This window comes from Neoarius graeffei, chromosome 8 (assembly GCF_027579695.1).
Source record: "Neoarius graeffei isolate fNeoGra1 chromosome 8, fNeoGra1.pri, whole genome shotgun sequence".
NCBI classification, from domain to species: Eukaryota; Metazoa; Chordata; class Actinopteri; order Siluriformes; family Ariidae; genus Neoarius; species Neoarius graeffei.
The window spans coordinates 44,573,276-44,594,434 of record NC_083576.1 but is presented as its reverse complement, the minus strand read 5'-3'; the positions used below and the strand labels follow the sequence as shown (position 1 = coordinate 44,594,434).

The window sequence follows — 21,159 nt, the reverse complement described above, 5'->3', positions numbered from 1 at the left end:
ACAATGTTTGATCAGTGAAAATATCTTGAAAGTCACGTTTTTGGATTTCTGCTATTTTTACAAATTTCTCACACTTGGTTGTTTCAGATCTTCACACACAGTTTAATATTTAATATTCCATATTCTGGATACAAGTACTGACTCCATTTCCAGGAAAGTTGGGATATTTTCCAAAATGCAATTAAAAACAAAAATCTGTGATTTGTTAATTCGCATGAACCATTATTTAACTAACAAATGTACAAAGAAAAGATTTTCAGTAGTTTTACTGACCAGCGTAATTGTATTTTGTAAATATAAATGAAGTTGGAATTTGATGGGTGCAACACACACAAAAAAAAAAAATTAGGACAGAGGCATTATAACTTGGTATTACATCACCTTTCCTTTTAAGAAAACTTTTTAATCATATTGGATCTGAGGATACTAATTGTTGCAGTTTTGCAATTGGAATTTTTATCCATTCTTGCTTGATACAAGTATTCAGCTGCTCAACAGTCCATGGTCACTGTTGTCTGATTCTCCTCTTTAGGATGTGCCGTACATTCCCAATAGAAGACAGTACAATAATCACATCTCATCTCATCTCATTATCTCTAGCCGCTTTATCCTGTTCTACAGGGTCGCAGGCAAGCTGGAGCCTATCCCAGCTGACTACGGGCGAAAGGCGGGGTACACCCTGGACAAGTCGCCAGGTCATCACAGGGCTGACACGTAGACACAGACAACCATTCGCACTCACATTCACACCTACGGTCAATTTAGAGTCGCCAGTTAACCTAACCTGCATGTCTTTGGACTGTGGGGGAAACCGGAGCACCCGGAGGAAACCCACGCGGACACGGAGAGAACATGCAAACTCCACACAGAAAGGCCCTCGCCGGCCACGGGGCTCGAACCCAGGACCTTCTTGCTGTGAGGCGACAGCGCTAACCACTACATCACCGTGCCACCCCAGTACAATAATACAATACAATAATCTTTATTAGGCTTCCAAAATGGGGTCTTCATATCTAATTTACAAGTGCTGTAAAAACAAATGATTACAAGTGTAAAATAAATAAAAATATCCTAAGGAAATGTATAGAAATGAGTTATCAAAACCTAATAAGAGTACTACTTTTACAAAATGTTTTCATCAAACTTAAATGCAGACGGCCTTTCCATTTCATAAAACCAGTGAAATTTAGTTCCCTCTGAAATTTGGTCATTGTGATGCATGTTTATTTCTGTAATATGTATTTTTTATTATTTTTTTTAAACCCGGGCCATTCTGTGGCTGGGAAGTTATTTAATTTGAGGGGATTCCCTAGCAAATAATGTGCATGAAATTGCTCACTTCACACAGGCAAGCAGACGGGGAAGTCTGGTATGCACATGTGCAGGTTTACTTTTCGTCGTCTTCGTCTCTTGGATTTTATGGCAGCTGGCATCCAGTGTTGCATTACTGCCATCTACAGTTTACCTTGACCATGAACTGACAGTTATATCATTCTTTCGTTAAACGAACAGGTGATCACACTGAGGTGCTCGCTGACCACCAATATTTATTAGTTTGGTCCTGCATTTCCTTTCCTTCGTAACATAATGTCTTCTCGCTTTCTGTTACTGTAGTCAGTCTTCCATGTTTCATTCGTGTCCTCCATTTTCCTTTCTGTTTCAAATTTCTCATCTCATTATCTCTAGCCGCTTTATCCTGTTCTACAGGGTCGCAGGCAAGCTGGAGCCTATCCCAGCTGACTACGGGCGAGAGGCGGGGTACACCCTGGACAAGTCGCCGGGTCATCACAGGGCTGACACATAGACACAGACAACCATTCACACTCACATTCACACCTACGGTCAATTTAGAGTCACCAGTTAACCTAACCTGCATGTCTTTGGACTGTGGGGGAAACCGGAGCACCCGGAGGAAACCCACGGGGAGAACATGCAAACTCCGCACAGAAAGGCCCTCGCCGGCCACGGGGCTCAAACCCGGACCTTCTTGCTGTGAGGCGACAGCGCTAACCACTACACCACCGTGCCGCCTGTTTCAAATTTGTATTCCACAATGCCTTGCGCGAATAGGGAAAGCCCACCACATGATGCATGACGTAGTATCTTGAATTGGGTCGGGTGAAGCAAGAAATAATAGTGGAGAATTTAGGACCACGTGGCCCTAAATTCATTAATTGTTCTATTAAAAAAAAAAAACCTCATAAAATTGGAAGTCTGTGACTTGAATTCAGTAGCTTTTGGTCCACTAAACAAAAATAATTGGGTGTCAGGGAAAATTCTTTTTATGACCTTAACCTGAAAAAAATCTGAAAGTCAGTCTACCTTTTAACAGAACTAGGTGTACAACCACCTCTCAAAATAATGCAACTTTAAGTTAAGTTTAAAAATGGTTACTGATAGAGACTTGGAAACTGCCTCAGGGAGTGAATTCCAGACAGAGACCCCTCTATAAAGAAAAGTGTTCTAGGCCTTGGCAGTACGACACGTAGGGATATTCAGATTGTTACTATTCCTAGTATTATGTTGATGTATACTGGAGTGTTTCCTGAAGAAGCTAGTAAGATAATTAGGGGCAAGATTATTCATGCATTTATATACAAGTATGGTTATGGTCAACAAATCAGACACTGGCAAAAGCTTCAGTTCCTTAAAAGTAGGTATTATGTGATCATATTTATGATGCCCAAATAGAATTTGGGCAGCAAAATTCTGGACTGACTGTATTTTTATGAATATTTGAATTGCCAGTACCTGACCAGACAGTAGAACAGCTTAGTAAAAATTAGGGTTAATGATTGTAAAGTGTGTCTGTTGATCAAAAAGGTGACAAATACTACTTATCACATTATTAGATCTGCAGCTTGAGTCCTGATGTGTTCATCAAACGACAAGTTCTTATCAATTATAACGCCAAGGTCTGTAACTGAGTGAACGATGGGTAGCTCCTTCCCCAGGAATGTGATAGACAGAATAGGCATCTGACCGAGCATTTTACTTGAGCCAAACATGTTAAACATGAATGCATTTTATTTAGCGGCTCACAGACTTTTATTTTGACCAAAAATGTTTTGGGCGGAGCTATAGTCCGCCTTGTGGTGTGTTGCGGCAGTTCATTAAATGTTTGGAAACGAATGACATGGTTGTCTTGTGTAGTGACTAGCATTGTTAGCAGAGGATGGCTACAAATTATAAAAATCCACCGACCTTCGATGAAGGGAAGCCATATGAAAGTTGGAAGAACGAAGCAGAAATGTGGATTAGAGTGACAGAGCTCGGAAAGAAGAAGCAAGCGCTTGCAGTGGCTCTGGGACTAACGGGGAGAGCCCGGGAAACCGCAATGGAGATACCCGTGGACGACCTTAACAAAGACACTGGCATGACTACGCTAATGGAAAAACTTGACGGTTTGTTTCTAGTAGAGGAAAAGGACAGGACATACGAGGCATATTCAAACTTTGACAAGATAGCGAGAGACAGTAGTGTGTCCATGGCGGACTTCATAATTGAATTTGAACAGCGATACACGCGAATGCGCAAGTATAAAATGGAACTGCCCGATGCCGTATTAGCGTTTAAACTACTGGATACTGCATGCTTGGACGTGAAAGACAAACAATTAGCTTTGACGGCCTGTACAGATTTGAGTTTCGTTGCAATGGAATCGGCACTGAAACGGATTTTCGGCGGGAAAATGTCTGGTCAAACGATTGGAATAAATCATGAAGCTGCATATGTAACAACGGAACAGAAACGACAACATAAAGGCAGACCGTGGCCGAAACGAAATGAGCAACAGAAAGCACCGCTGCCTGGTACTAACCCATTGGATAGATATGGACGCAGATCCAAATGTGCTGTTTGTCAAAGTACATTTCATTGGGCTAAAGACTGCCCACACAAGAGTGAACAGGTTAAAGTCACCGACAGCTGTGAGACTGAAGACGCTGAGGAGTGGAACATCACTCTTTTTACAAAAGAATCACCCACTAATGCTGAAATCCTGTTGACTGAATGTTTTGGCTCTGCAGTAATAGACACAGCATGTACACGTACTGTGTGTGGTGAGGAATGGCTAGACAATTATGTCTGAACAACAAAGTAATAGGCCGTTTAAGTTTGGGGATGGGAAAGTTGTCCATTCCACCAGAAAACTAAAGATTCCTGCAAAAATTGGCAAGACAAAGTGCAACATTGAGATCGAAGTTGTTCCAGCTAAGATTCCACTTCTTTTGAGTAAAGCATCCATGAAGAAAGCAGGAACTGTACTCGATATGAAAAATGACAGCGCAGTGATGTTCCAGCAACCTATAAAGCTGGACTTTACAAGCTCTGGCCATTACTGTGTGAACATTATGGATAAAGAGGGCAGAGCTATTCAAGCTGATGACGGTGTACTCCTGTCAATTGAGCATGAGGATGTCATTCCACATGAGAACAGAGGTGAAGAAATACTGACAATCTCAGAAAACATGAACACAACAGAGAAGAAAAAGATTCTTTTGAAGCTTCACAGACAGTTTGGTCACGCTTCTGTCGACAGATTGCTGAGGCTCCTGTTAAGCTCTGGAAACAGAGATGCTGAGTGTGCTACTATTCTTCAGAGAATTGTGAATGAGTGTGAAACCTGTCAGAGACACAGCAAGATTAAACCGAGGCCTGCTGTTGGCCTTCCACTAGCATCTCAGCACAGTGAAACTGTGGCAGTCGACCTCCATGAACTAGAGCCAGGTCTGTGGTATCTGCACATTTATTGACCAGTTTACAAGATTTAGTGCAGGAAGCGTCTTGACTACAAAGAGAGGATCTGAAATCGTTAAACACTTCATACGCGACTGGATAAGCATCCATGGCCCACCTCAGAAGCTGTTCAGCGACAATGGAGGAGAGTTCAACAATGAAGAGGTCAGAGATATGGCAGAAAACTTCAACATTTGAAGTAAAAACAACTGCGGGATACAGCCCCTGGAGTAATGGGTTAATAGAGCGACACAATCAAACTCTCACTGAGATCATTATGAAAGTCAAGACAAGTAACAACTGTGACTGGGACACTGCATTGGATTGGGCACTTATGGCAAAGAAATACCATGCAAAATGTTCACGGTTATAGTCCTCATCAGCTAGTATTTGGACAGAATCCTAACCTGCCGTCTGTGCTGACTGACAAGCCACCTGCCCTGGAGGGCACCACGAAAAGTGAGGGGGGTAGCGAAACACATCTCTGCATTGCACGCAGCTAGAAAGGCATTTACAGAGGCAGAGTGTTCTGAGAGAATAAGAAGAGCACTACGCAAGCAGGTGTGTAATACAGATGAGAGATATGAAACAGGTGACAAGGTGTACTACAAGAGAGTGGATTGTCCAGAATGGAAGGGACCAGGAGTTGTGATCAGTCAAGATGGAGCAGTGATGTATGTCAGACATGGAAGCACCTGTGTTAGGGTGCACTACCTCAGACTTATGAAAGATGAAGGTGATGAACATGCCATAAATGAAAACGCAGAGAGAATCACAAACTTTGAACAGAGACAGAACTCAACAACTGATGCTGACAGTGTGAATGACTCTGATGACGAGGATCCTGAAAATCACAATGATGTTGATAATGACACTGAGGAAAGAGTATCGACAGGAGGGCAGGCAGAACAGCATCACAACAATGCTGGTACAGAGACAAACTGATGTGGAGCACAGAACTGAAGTTAATCTGAAAAGTGGACAAGTTTTGAACTACAGAGATCGTCACAGTGGGACTATACACAGAGCAGAAGTTCTTGGGCGGGCAGGTAAGGCCACAGGCAAATACAAAAGCTGGTACAACCTACAATTCATTGAACCAACCAATGTTAAGGGCAAGATTGATTCAGTTGATATATAAAAATTGGAGAACCTTCAGGTAGAGCCCATTGTTGATACTACAAACAGTGAAGATGTGTTAATAACAAGAGATGTGTCATTTGACCATGCAAAGCAAGAAGAGTTAAAGAATTGGAGAGATAACAATGTGTTTGAAAATGTGCCAGACAAAGGACAGAACAGCATTAGTACGCGATGGGTATGCACCCTTAAGGAGACACCTACTGGTGTAGTACCAAAAAGCAAGGCTAGTGGCAAGAGGTTTTGAAGAGTTTAGAGCATCGGAGTTACCGACAGATTCGCCGACTTGTGCCACAGAATCTCTTCGACTACTTTTAGCTGTTATCTGTCAAAGGCAATGGACACTCCATTCCATGGACATAAAAGCTACCTTCCTACAGGGGATGGAACGATCACGTGACATTTACATCAGGCCTCCTCTTGAGGCAGACTGCAAAGGAATATTATGGAAACTTAAAAGGTGTGTGTATGGTTTGGCAGATGCCTCACTGTACTGGTACAACAGAGTGAGGGAAATAGTGCTGGAAGCGGGAGGCAAGATATCAAAGGTCGATCCTGCTGTTTTCTACTGGACTGATCAGGACTGTAATGTGATGGGAATACTTGCCTGCCATGTAGATGACTTCATGTGGGGAGGCACACAAAGTTTCTCCAAAACAGTGATACCTCACCTCAGGTCAGTCTTTCAAGTTGGTCGTGAGGAGCATGATAACTTCTGCTATGTGGGAATGGATTTTGTAACTGTTAAGAAAACCATGCAAGTCCACCAGGAAAATTACATTCAGCACTTGCAACCTATACACGTCACCTTCACGAGCTGTGCAACAGGACTCTTCTCTTTGTGAAGATGAAAGAGACCAACTCCGGTCAAAGATAGGCCAGATTCTCTGGGTAGTACGACAGAGTAGGCCAGATGTCCTGTTTGATGCCAGCAACCTGGCCTCCAAACTTAAAAATGCTACAGTGCAAACAATCCACGAGGCAAACAGAATAGTATGCAAGCTTAAATCAAAGAGAGTTATGCTTACCTTTCAACATTTGGGAAGTGACCAGGCTCTCAAACTCGTAATGTTCAGTGATGCCTCATTTGGAAATCTTTCAGATGGAGGCAGTCAAGGTGGACATCTGATTGTTTTGATGGGAGAAAATGGAAAATTTTCCCCTCTGGCATGGCAGTCAAAGAGAGTTAAAAGGGTTGTGCGAAGTACCCTTGCTGGAGAAACATTGGCAATGTCTGATGGGATCGATAATGCCATTTTTCTGGCAATGCTGTTCTCTGAACTGACATCAGGTGACACTGAACACTCACCACCCATCATCTGTGTAACAGACAATCATTCCCTTGTTGATGCACTGAAGTCTACCAAATCTGTTTCTGAGGAAAGACTCCGCCTGGAAATGAGCAGCATCAAAGAACTTGTTCAAATGCAGAGGATTGAGCGTGTGTTATGGAGCAACACAAAAGAATAGCTTGCGGACTGTCTGACCAAAAAGGGTGCATCAACTCACCAGCTGCTGAAAGCACTAAGTGATGGACAACGGGAGCTTCAATAAATGGGGCACTTTAAAGATATCTTTTTTGAGCTTATTAAATTGGTGTTATCTTTCAGGGTGCCAGGTAATTGTGAAGATTTTAGTTAAATATTTTACTGGTGTTTTTTTTTTTTTTTAAAGAAGACAATGAGTTTGTTAAACATGAATGCATTTTATTTAGCGGCTCACAGACTTTTATTTTGACCAAAAATGTTTTGGGCGGAGCTGTAGTCCGCCTTGTGGTGTGTTGCGGCAGTTCATTAAATGTTTGGAAACGAATGACATGGTTGTCTTGTGTAGTGACTAGCAAAACAGACCAAACTTGGTCTGGTCAGGATTAATCAGCAAACTGTTCTCAACACCAAGCAGCCACCCGCAGTAGATCTTGAGGTCATTAAGCCCTCTGTTGATCTTTTTATTGGCAAATGAGACATAAAGCTTGATATCGTTGACATACGACTCCACATTACATGTCTTGTAAACTGATGGTAGATCATTAATATACAGGTTGAAGAGCAAGGGCTCGAGAATGGACCCTTGCGGAACACCCTGCTTTAGATCCAAGGGACTTGAGAGGGAACCATTTATGCATACGTGTCTCCTACCTGTCAAATTACTTTGGAAGCATGCTAGGGCCATCTTCAAAACATTGAGGTATCATAACTTCATAAGTAATTTCTGATGGTCGATACCATCGAATGCCTTGCTAAGGTTTAGTAGGAGAACAGCAGTCATCTTTTTCTTATCAGTGGCCTTATACAAATGACCAGTGAAGAGAACCCCCAAAGTTTTCGTTGAGTGACCTCTCTTATTTCCACTTTGATGAACTTGAGAGTAGATTATTAGATGTGAAATAGCTGACAAACTGGTCATGTGCAATATGCTCTAAGACCTTGGAAAATACAGGTAACAAAGATATAGGACGATTGTTACCAGCAACCTCATGGTTCCCTTCCTTCAGATGGGCCACCACCTCAGCTAGCTTCCAGTCTCCTGGGAAGCAACCACTCAAGACGGAGATGTTAAAGGGGTCAGTGATTACAGGCAGGATGGACAGGAGGCAGACTTTAATTACTTTCATGCCCACTTTGTCATCCCCTGGTGCTTTGTTAGCTGGCATGTTCATGATCGTATCCCTGACTAACTCTTGAGAAACCTCAGCAAATACAATACCTTATCAAGTTACAATATACAATTCTTATCGCGTTCCCTGATGACCACTTTTTTTTTGGGGGGTTCTGATTGGTGATAGATGGAAGGTTATAATCTCGCGTCAGCTGCTATGCTTTCATGGCGGCGTTTTCACCAACAGATATGAAAAACTGATTGAGTTCATTAGTGACCTCAGTACAGTCTTGTGTATACAGCAATATAGAGCGTCCACCAGGATTCAGACAGTAACGGTCTGTCTTTCAAATGGAAGTCTTGTTATCTTCGTTTTCATTGATTTCATTCTTGATCAGCAGCATTTCCAGTAGTCTGATCTCCGACTTAACCTTGTGGCGCAGGACCCTGTAAGATTCCCAGTCACAAGGATTGCGGGTCTGATGTACGTGTTTATGGACATCATGGCGCTGCATCAATTGTCTCATCTCTGGGGTGGTGATTTTAGATTTTTATCCCCCGCTGGTCGAAAGGCCCGAAGAGGGATTATGTCGTGGCAATGTCCGTCCCTCCCACCCTCCGTCTGTCCATCCGTCCCTCCCAGGAAGGATATTCACCTTCTGAAATCAACTCTTCTCATAATTTTTTGGAAGAATTTCACGAAACTTGACAGGATTCTTTGTTATGTCAGTAATACACGCATTGCAATTTCATTCAGTTCAGTCGTATTTTACCAGAATGATGGCCCTTGATTACCAAACTTGTACTTTGACAATTTCATGAGGGTGTATTAAGCACTTATAGCATGGATATAGTTGCCAGCGGGGGATATTGTGCTCTGAGAGCACTCTTGTTTGTTTAGCCCTGAATGTTCTTAAAGGTGCTTGCTGATCTAATATGCCAAAAAAGGGATCATTAAAACACGGTCATCACTGTGTTCAAAAAAAGTAATGGTATCCTTAGTGGCTTTTGAAATGTCCTCACAGAATTCATCGGCTTAGAAGTTCTAATAGCTACGAGCTCTGATCGTAACAGGCTTGACCTTGGGAAGCTTCAAGTTCAGCGTGCAGTGAATAAGGAAGTGATCACTGATTGTGATTCTCAGCGCATCAGTACATTTTACAAGGTTTGCATTCGGTGTAATTATGACCTCAATTAGTGTTGCAGATTTCTCAGTTATCCTTGTGGGAGAGGATATTGGCTGAGTTAGGCTCAGCATTGAGATCACGTCCCTCAGCGCATGTGACTCTGTAGATTCGGTGAGAAGATTTCAGTTTAAATCACGGGCTACTAAAATATTCTTACCCAGCATAACACGCATGTAAACAGAAATCAGATCATCCTTGAGGCGAGAGACCGAGATAGCCGGTGGTTTGTACGCTACACATATCACAGGCGACTTCAACTTCTTGTGCTGGAGCTTCAACCAGAGCTGCTGAAAACCGGACTCGGGGATTTTTCTGATGTTTTGAAGTATCTGCACCTTTAAGTAATTTTGAATATACGGTGTCTTGCAAAAGTATTCATCCCCCTTGGTGTTTGTCCTGTTTTGTCACATTACAAGCAGGAATTAAAATGGATTTGGAGGGGTTAGCACCATTTGATTTTACACAATTTAAACACCAGTTTAAAGGTGGAAATTGTTTTTTTTGTGACACAAACAATATGATGAAAAATCTAGTGTGTGCATAGGTATTCACCCTCTTTCGTATGAAACCCCTAAATAAGAGCTGGTCCAACCAATTCACTTCATAAGTCACATAATTAGTTGATTAAGATCCACCTGTGTGCAATCAAAGTGTCACATGATGTCTGTATAAATCAGCTTGTTCTGGAAGGACCCTGACTCTGCAACACTACAAAGCAAGCAACATGAGAATGCAGGAGCACTCCAAACATGTCAGAGACAAAATTGTGGAGAAGTATAGATCAGGGTTGGGTTATAAAAAAAATATCCCAAACTTTGAATATCCCAGGGAGCACCATTAAATCCATTATAGCAAAATGGAAAGAATATGTCACCACTACAAACCTGATAAGAGAAGGTCGCCCACCAAAACTCGCAGACCAGGCAAGGAGGGCATTAATCAGAGATGCAACAAAAACACCAAAGATAACACTGAAGGAGCTGCAGAGATCAACAATGGAGATGGGAGTGTCTGTCCATGGGACCACTTTAAGCCATATACGCCACAGCGTGGGGCTTTATGGAAGAGTGGCCAGAAAAAGTCATTGTTTAAGAAAACATGTTTGGAGTTTGCCCAACAGCATGTGGCAGACTCCCCAAACACATGGAAGAAGATTCTCTGGTCAAGTGAGACTAAAATTGATTTTTTTTGGCCATCATGGGAAATGCCATGCGTGGCGCAAACCCAACACCCTGAGAACACCATTCCTACAGTGAAGCATGGTGGTGGCAGCATCATGCTGTGGGGATGTTTTTCATCTGCAGGGACAGGAAAGCTGGTCAGGACTGAAGGAAAGATGGATGGCACTAAATACAGGGCGATTCTGGAGAAAAACCTGCTTGAGTTGGACTGAGGTTTGAGACTGGGGTGAAGGTTCACATTCCAGCAGGACAATGACCCTAAGCATACTGCTAAAGCTCCACTGGAGTGGTTTAAAGGGAAACATTTAAATGTCTTGGAATGGCCTAATCAAAGCTCAGACCTCAATCCAACTGAGAATCTGTGGCATAACTTGAAGATTGCTGTACACCAACGCAACCCATCTAACTTCAAGGAGTTGGAGCAGTTTTGCTTTGAGGAATGGGCAAAACTCCCAGTGGCTAGATGTGCTAAGCTAATAGAGACATACCCCAAGAGACTTAGAGCTGTAATTTCAGCAAAAGGTGGCTCCACAAAGTATTGACTTTGAGGGGGGTGAATACCTGTGCACACTCCAGATTTCTGTTCTTTCATCTTAATTACCTCGCCTGCGGCGGAGCGAGCGGGGTGAGGTATTGTAATCAGTGCGGTTTGTTTGCGTCTGTCTGACAATCTAGCATCTAGGCGGTTGCACCGATTGACTTCAAATTATCAGGGTAGGTGGGCAATGGTCCGTAGATTACCTGATTAAATTTTGGGGTAATCGGGTCAAGGTGAAGGTCAGGTCACCAGAAAGGTCAACCTTTCGGTCAAAATAACATTTTCCATTATAACTCAAAAACGGTTGCAGATAGACAGATGTTTACTATTATGAGCATATAGGAACTCCCATATAGCCTTTCATTTGGCACCGTGATGCTTGAGTGACCTTGAAAGATCAAACTCAAGGTCACGGATTTTCAGAGGGCTGTAATTTGAAAACGGTTGATGGTAGACTGATGTTTACCATTATCAACTTTGTAGGAAGTGCCATATGGGCTTTCATTTGGCACCATGACCTTTTGACCTTGAATGACTTTGCAAAGTCATGGATTTTCATAGGACTATAACCTGACAGCTGATGATTGAGAATTATTGTCATTATCAATATATAAGTATAAAATAAGTGCTGCAGGGTGAGGTTTGTTTTGCCTGGCAACACTTATTGTTTGTGTCACAATAAAACAACAATTTTCACCTTTAAAGTGGTAGGCATGTTGTGTACTTTTGCAAGGCACTGTAGGTACACACTCCACCTCCAGATCTGGACTGACAGCAGGCCAGTCAAGCACTCTGTGCCTACAAAGCCAGGCTGTTGTAGCCTGTGCAGAATGAAGTCCATCATTGTTCTGCTGAAATAAGCATGGACTTCCCAGGAAGAGATGCTGCCTTGATGAATGTCTCTAAAATCCCAATACATCAATGGTAGCTCCACATACATGCAAGTCACCCATGCTGTGGGCACTGATGCACCCCTGTACCATCACAGATGTTGGCTTTTGCACCTTTCTGCATTTCTGGATGCATTAGCGGGCTGTTAAGTGACAACAGTTTTCCAAAGAATGCCTGAGCCCATGTGGCAATATTTGTCACATTAGCATGACAGTTTCTCAGGCAGTGCCATCTGAGGGCTCGAAGGTTGCGCACATTCAGCAGTGGTTTCTGACCTTGTCCTTTACATGCTGAGATGTCTCGGAGTTCCCTGAATCTTTTCACAATGTTCTGTACTGTAGATCTTGAAAGACCTAAAATCTTGTGTTGAGAAATGTTCTTTTCGAATTGAGTGGCACGGTGATGTAGTGGTTAGCACTGTCCCCTCACAGCAAGAAGATTCTGAGTTCGAGCCCAGCAGCCGATGGTTTGCATGCTCTCCCCATGTCTGCGTGGGTTTCCCTCCGGGTGCTCCAGTTTCCCCCACAGTTCAAAGACATGCAGTCCGAAGTCCTTGAGCAAGGCACCTAACCCCCAACTGCTCTTCAGGCGCTGCAGCATGGCTGCCCACTGCTCTGGGTATGTGTGCGCTCATTGCTCATGTGTGTGTTCGCTGCTTCAGATGGGTAAAATGCAGAGCAGAATTTCACTATGCTTAAGTGTATGTGTGATTTTAAATAAAAAAGTTGTTCTCTCAAAAATTTTGACTCCTGCCCCTTTTCCACCAAAGCAGTTCCAGGGCTGGTTCAGGTCCAGTGCTTAGTTTGGAACTGGGTTTTCTGTTTCCACTGACAAAGAACTGGCTCTGGGGCCAGAAAAACCGGTTCCAGGCTAGCACCAACTCTCTGCTGGGCCAGAGGAAAGAACCGCTTATATCAGCGGGGGCGGAGTTGTTAAGACCAACAACAATCGCGAGACCGCGAAAGGTCGCCATTTTTAAGCGACGAGAAGCAGCAGCTGTACAAACGCGAAGTCATCCATTATTATTGTTGTTGCTGCTGCTTCTCAGTGGTGGTGTTGCTTCGATGTTCGCGCCAAGGTTTATGCAAACGCAGCGACGTAACTGACGTATACAGCGACGTAATGACGTGGCTCCCCTTAGCACCCCGAGCTATGGAAAAGCAAACTGGTTCTCAGCTGGCTCGCAAGTTGAACGAGTTGTGAACCAGCATCAGCACTGGCCCCGAACCAGCCCTGGAACTGATTTGGTGGAAAAGGGGTAACAAAGGAGTGAGCCATGACCCATCATTGCTTGCAGAGACTGAGCCTTTGGTGCATGCTCCTTTTATATCCAATCATGTTACCAATTAACCTGCTTATTGTGAAATCTTCCAAAATGGTGTTACTTGAATATCCTATCAGTTTTTCAGTCTTATTTTGCCTCGGTCCCAACATTTTTTGACTGTGTTTCAGGCATTAAATTCTAGCTTCATTTATATTTACAAAATACAATTAAGTTGGTCAGTAAAGCTGTTGAAAATCTTTTCTTTGTAGTTTTGTCAGTTAAATAAAGGTTTACATGAATTAACACGGGCGGCACGGTGGTGTAGTGGTTAGCGCTGTCGCCTCACAGCAAGAAGGTCCGGGGTCGAGCCCCGTGGCCGGCGAGGGCCTTTCTGTGTGGAGTTTGCATGTTCTCCCCGTGTCCGCGTGGGTTTCCTCCGGGTGCTCCGGTTTCCCCCACAGTCCAAAGACATGCAGGTTAGGTTAACTGGTGACTCTAAATTGACCGTAGGTGTGAATGTGAGTGTGAATGGTTGTCTGTGTCTATGTGTCAGCCCTGTGATGACCTGGCGACTTGTCCAGGGTGTACCCCGCCTTTCGCCCGTAGTCAGCTGGGATAGGCTCCAGCTTGCCTGTGACCCTGTAGAACAGGATAAAGCGGCTACAGATAATGAGATGAGATGAATTAACACAGCTGATTTTTGTATTATTGCATTTTAGAAGATATCCCAACTTTTCTGGAAATGGGGTTTGTATTCTTACTTGTAGGTAAAATGGAATTATGTACAGCATATGAAAGTGAACATAATTTTAGAATGGGTAGCCTGTGATGATTTGAAAATTAGCAAAATTAACTTCATATTTAAAATGAATTGCAAATTTAAAATTAATATTTAAAAAAAAATTTAAACTATCAGTTCAGTTGTGGGGAAGCATAACATAAACCTTTTTTTTTTTTTAAAAAGCTGGTAATTATCCATTGTAGGATAGGATTAGTGTGATCTGTCAAAGTAAAAGAAAATATATAACATGGCAGAAGAGACTGCTTTATATCATGGTTTTTGGCTTCACCATCTCCATTTTCTCATATAAAATTTGCAGTCAGTCTGGATTTGCTGGATTCCAAGAGTTTAACAAGCATACTTAATTTGGACCCATTCTCTTTTCTAAGCACTGTTCTCTGTCCTTACATAGTTGCATTTTTTTTTTCTCTCTCCAGTAACTTGGCTTTCTTCTTAGCTTTGTTATTTTGTCTTCTAAAATTGTAAAGCAGTTTTGAATGTGAATTAAGAAGCGCACATCTCCTGTACACAGGTGGTTCATCGGGACCTGAAGCCCAGCAACATTCTGTATATGGATGATTCGGGGAACCCCGACTCCATCCGAATCTGCGACTTTGGCTTTGCCAAGCAGTTGAGGGGGGATAATGGCCTCCTTCTCACACCATGTTACACTGCTAACTTTGTTGCCCCTGAGGTGAGAGAGATCCATGTAATCAGAGCTTGTTGAAAGTTAACTTAAATTGGAGATTGGTAATGTTATAAAGTTCTGTTACGGGTTTAATTGCATGTAGAGAACTGTCTGTTGGTGGAAACTCTTCACTGAGGCTAATTTCCTTGTGTTGGCTGCTTGTCTGTGTGTGTGTGTGTGTGTGTGTGTGTGTGTGTGTGTGTGTGTGTGTGAGGGAGAGAGAGAGAGAGAGAGAGAGAGAGAGAACATGTACAGTGCCCCACATGATTATTGGCACCCCTTGTAAAGACGACTATAAAGGGTTGTGGGGTGGGGGGGACATCTTTTGTTGAAGTGGCTTCATCTTGCACTGAAAATAAAAGTGAGAAATATCCAGCCTTTAATTTAAATAAGTTTATTCAGAGAAAAACCTCAATTAATAATTGTTTTCCAAAAAAAAAAAAAAGTCACCGTTATTGGCACCCATGGAAATGATCGTGAACACAATGTAACCGAAGCATGTTGTACATTTTTGAGTTGATTGGAGTGTGTAAGAACTTTGAAGCCGCAATCCATGACTTCCTGATTAACTGGGGTACAAACATGAGTTGACGGAGGGCAAATTCCCTTTGTCACCCATCAACATGGGAAAACTAAGACACCACACAAACCAAATAAGGGAGAAGTGTATTGACCTTCATAAGTCAGGGAATGGTTATTAAAACAAAAATAGCTACTCGCCTGAAAATGCTAATTTCTACTATTAGGGCAATAATAAAAAGGACAATAACTGGAACTGTTACAAACGTTCCTGGAAGAGGACCCAAGTTTATTGTGCTCTCATGTACAGTGAGGAGGGTGGTTAAAAAAAAAAGGCAAAAAAAAAAAAAATCTCCAAGGATCTCTGTTGGAGAATTACAAAAAAAAAAGTAAATCTTAGTTTCCAAGTCTCCTAAACCACCATCAGACGTCACCTCCATGCCAGCAGATTATTTGGAAGGTATGCCAGAACAAAACCTTTTTTTTTTTCTGTCAGTTAACCACACACGTAAGTGCCTGAAGTTTGTAAAGCACTACTACAACTTTGACTGGACCAGTGGTCTGATGTAATAAAAATGGTAATAAACACCTGAAGTTGGGTTTGGTGTAAAAAGAATGATGGCTGTAATGAAAAGAACCCTGTCCCAACTGTAAAAATATGGTGGAAGTTCTGTGATGTTTTGGGGCTGTTTTTCCTCCAAAGGCCCTGGAAACCTTGTAAGGGTACATGGCGTCATGGACTCCATGAAATACCAGGACATTTTAAATCAAAATCTGGCTGCCTCTGTCAGGAAACTATAAAACTGAGTCGTCACTGGATCTTCCAGCGGGACAATGATCCGAAGCATATGTCCAAATCAACACAAAAATGGTTAGCTAACCCCGGAATCAAGCTTTTGCCATGGCCCTCTCAGTCTCCTGACCTGAACCCCATTGAAAACCTGTGGGGTGAGCTGAAGAGGTGAGTGCATAAGAGAGGGCCGAGGACCTTGAGTGATCTGGAGAGATTCTGTCAAGCAGGCATGATATTTTCCCGATTTTTATCGGAGTTCTGATTTTTCCTCAAAAGACCGATTTTTCCGTTTAAAAAAAAAAAAAAATCAAATTTCCTATCCTAGAACTGATTTTAAAAAAAAAGAAAAAAGTCAAATTGCACCCAATATCAGTGTTCTATCATGTTTTTCAACAATGTGGCAACACTTATTGGGTGAAAAATCTGGCAACATGTACTGTAATTACCCACCATTACAAATAAGGCCAAGAATGATTGGCTGGGCTAGGTGGAAGTTGCAGCGTTCATCCAATGACAGCATTTCTAAGATTCACATCTAACCGAGCATGTAAAGCACACCAAGAAGCCCTAGCCTTGAAATCTAAGAATTTCTAAGAAAGTTTTGGTGAAACACCAGCCCTTGAAAAAAATCTCCCAGCCTTACTTGCCCAGTGGGCAAACATACTTGCCTGAAAAACAATTCCACTTGCCCAGAGCTTTTTATTTTATTTTGGAGAGGACAGAATGCAGTTGATTTTAAATATAGGTGAAGCAGTATAATTATGATAAATCCACAAAACCATAACACCAATATATGCATGCGCACACATTCAGAAAGAAAAAAGTTCTAGTAGCAGAGGAACAAATAATTTAGGGTATAGTAAGCTGTGGAGTGTTTTGAATTAGTATTATAATAATGCTAGAGCTTTGTTTCTGTTATCCAAGGAACACAGTCCTATGCAAAATGTCACCGTCGAACCAGTGTGTAGAAGTGAACCTACAGTTCGAGAGTGTTCTACACAAACGCACTGAACTTTACAACAGCTGCGCACACATGAAATGTAAATAAATTGACTAAGGCAGGAAAAGCTATTTTGGATAAAATTGTTCTTGTCCGTTACACACTGATCAACCTGTGTGACTCAGTTGTGCCTTTTGAATGGGGAATAAATGAAGAGGGAACTGAACGTTAACCATTTATTGAAATTATTATTACAAGGCAGGCCTTTAGATTACACTAATTTGGGCACATCAAAGGAGCGAAGCGACTGCGCGAACGAGCATAGCGATAAATACATAAAACAAAAATCTCCTTCGTATGAGTCTCATACAGAACATTGAATATTTGGCACAACAAGATGATTATATCATATGAACTATAAAGTAAATTTATATATATTATAAAACCGGTTTAAGAAACCATGAAGTTTGCTTCTGGAATGATGAACAAAAAGTAAACAATATGCCCAAAATACCTAAAACAAAAATCTCCTTAGTATGAGTCTCCTACAGAATGCTGAATATTTGGCACAAGATGATTATATCATATGAACAATAAATTCAATATAAAACGTGCTAAGAAACACTGAAGTTTGCTACTGGAGTGGTGAACAAAAAGTAAACAATATGCCCAAAATACATAAAACAACAATCTCCTTAGTATGAGTATTATGAACATTAGACTCGCAAACACATGTACAAGTCTATTGCTGAACTAACCCAACACAGCCTATGTATGCTATTATGTACTAAGCCTGTTTGATTTAACTATGGCAGCGCTGTAGGTCAATTGAAAGACTATCATATGGTATCTACCAGTGTTCAAACAACCAGATCTGTCATTTCATTCAGACTTCTAGTGTAATTTTACGTCTGTCCTTATTGAACTTAGTGTCAAATATGTCGACGACCTCCTCCACGAATTTGTCCTCCAGTGAAAGGGGAAACAGCTGTATCTGCAGTAGTTTCTCCAAGGTTTCATCTTTCATACTGTAGATGATCTGTGATATCAGAAGTCTGTTAATAGACTTCTGGTGATGTATATTATAATAAAATGACAACGGCAAATTTCTTTCGTTTTCAGTGTAAACAAAGGAAGGAGTTGTTATTGGACACACCTTGTCATCTCCCGAAGTCTCATTGTTGCAGTTGGACACGCTTGCTGTTGGGAGTGGTAGTGTTGTAATTGATGAGCCTTGCCTTGCACTTAAAAAATCGGTCCAAAGGCCCAGTTTGTTTCTCGCTTTCAGGCTGAAGCCTTGCCAGACGGCGGCTCTCATAAGTGTCGCTTTGCTTGTTGTGTGAGCGTCCTGTAGTAATGGGCCGTCCTCGCGGCATCGTGGCTTCCAGAAAATCAAAGCAGAAACGCTAGCATACGAGTCAATGGCAGATGCCTTAACCAATCAAACCTCGGGAATCCAACTTCCGCCGATCAGGAAAGAGACTGGTACCTTTCTGAGTGGGTTCACTTGCTTGACATTTTCGGTCGATTTTGGAAATAACTTAATTGTTTTGATTGGAAATCGGAACGATCAAGGTGTGATAAAGATGCGCCCTTTTTTCCTTGATTAATTTGGGGACGCTAATTTGGGCGCATTTAATTTGGGCACACCGTTAAATGTTCTGGCCAAGGTGTAATTTAAAGGCCTGCAGGGGTGATTTATAGTTACTGTATGACTACAGCTACAACTGGAATGTGCTGATTCTGTTAGTGTTTGTAATTATTGTACCATGCACTATTAGATAAAATTAAAATAAAATCTTAGAATATTGTTTGAAAGTCTAGAGCAAAATATTTTATTTTATGAATAATAACACTTCAGATATTGTTTTAACAATAATAAGCATCACTGTATAAATGATAGAGTGCAGATAGCTCTGTAATTATATGTCTTTGGGGTTGATGAGACATGGAGGGGTGGGGATACCATCTAGCCCACAGTTTAGATCCGAGCCCTTTGAGAGTAAATGCTTTGGCTTTCGCAACATTCTGTTCCCAAAAGCTGATGTCGGGGGGAGTCTTTACACAAAGGAGATTTTCTTGCTTCTCTCTTTAAACTGCTGTTCTGGGTCGGGACTTTTCAGGAAAAAGAAGGTATATTCCAGCGTGTAGCTAATGCTAACACTATGCCACAAATCTGCACTATCACTTCAGTCGTTTCGAGGAATTTTGTACAGACCATAACTGCTAATAAGAGAATTTCCGCGTATATCTATCCTTCGCTCCTTTCTGACTAAGATTGTCCAAGTAATCCAGTAGCAGAGCTTTTTTAGCTGTAGTTTTCTTCAGGCAACAGCAACAGACACCGGACATCTCCGCTTGGCTTTAGTATGTGAACTGCCAATCAGTGGGTCCCGTATGTGTTTACAATTTTTGTGTCACGATTTACAACCAATGGGAGACACCCTTTGTCGGCTGTCTACTAATCACAGGCTGCCATGCCACAATGGCGGTATGCTGATAAATATTTAGAAAATAAAAATGATATTGCGAAATACATGAAACCATCAGAAGCAATAAAAAAATCATATTTATACTGGTTAGAGCTAAGGAACATTATTCAGTGATATCGTTTATTAACAACTCCAATCGTGATATAAAAGTTCCAAGTTTGACACCTGCCTGCTTTAACAGTGCTGCTAGCACACGATGTCTTTGACCCTCATCGCCCTTAGCCAATTGGTATAATTACGTCATTATGTGGACCCCTCTGAGCCGAGCTTTTCCAGTACACTCGAACACACATACTTCGACGAATTATAACCAAAAACAAGGACATTTGAATGATTTCCTCAAAATATTTTTTGTACTTTTATATACTAGTGCATCTCAAAAAATTAGAATATTGTGAAAAAGTTCAATATTTTCCATCAGTTATTTAAGAAAGTGAAAATGTTATATATTATAGACTCATTACACAAACTAAAATGTTTCAAGCATTTTTCTATTTTAATTTGAATCAGTATGGCATACAGTACAAAAACATAAAAATATCTCAAAATATTAGAATATTTCATTTCGAGTTTGAGTAAAACAGTATCAACATAGTGTATCTCTCAGTCTAGTTCAGTACACACAACCACAATCATGGGGAAGACTGCTGACTTGACTGTTGTCCAGAAGATGATCACTGATGCCCTCCACAAGGAGGGTAAGCCACAAAAGGTCATTGCTGAAAAGGGTGGCTGGAAAAGGTGCACAAGCAACAGGGATGGCCACAGTCTTGAGAGGATTGTCAAGAAAAGTCGATTCAAGAACTTGGGAGAGCTTCACAAGGAGTGGACTGAGGCTGGTGTCAGTGTATCAAGACCCATCACGAACAGACATCTTCAAGAAAGGGGATACACCTTTCGCATTCCTAATATCAAGCTACTCCTGAGCCAGAGACAATGTCAGAAGTGTCTTATCTGGGCTAAGGAGAGAAAGAAATGCTCAGTGGTCCAAAGTCCTCTTTTCAGATGAAAGTACATTTTGCATTTAATTTGGAAATCACGGTTTTAGAGTCTGGAGGAAGAGTGGAGAGGCACAGAATCCAAGGTGTTTGAAGCCCAGTGTGAAGTTTCCACAGTCTGTGATGATTTGGGGTGCCATGTCATCTGCTGGTGTTGGTCCACTGTATTTTATCAAGTCCAGAGTCAACACAGCCATCTACCAGGAGATTTTAGAGCACTTCATGCTTCCATCTGCTGACGAGCTTTTTGGAGATGCTGATTTCCTTTTCCAGCAGGACTTAGCACCTACCCACAGTGCCAAAACTACTACCAAATGGTTTGCTGAGCATGATATTACTGTGTTTGATTGGCCAGCCAACTTGCCTGACCTGAACCCCATAGAGAATCTATGGGGTATTGTCAAGAGGAAGA

The 21,159-nt window shown here is 41.8% G+C and overlaps 1 protein-coding gene across 5 annotated transcripts in view; it reads left to right on the top strand.

Annotated features, from left to right (window-relative positions):
* Positions 1 to 21,159, top strand: part of rps6kal (ribosomal protein S6 kinase a, like) — a 165,685-nt gene that overhangs the window by 126,166 nt on the left and 18,360 nt on the right. For 4 of the 5 annotated variants that reach the window (XM_060927657.1, XM_060927658.1, XM_060927656.1 and 1 more), the window contains one exon: positions 14,850 to 15,011. The exons of the other annotated variant lie outside the window; for it this stretch is intronic. In XM_060927657.1, the coding sequence (XP_060783640.1) occupies positions 14,850 to 15,011 (162 nt within the window). The remainder of the gene's footprint in view (positions 1 to 14,849; positions 15,012 to 21,159) is intronic. 5 annotated transcript variants of the gene reach the window in all.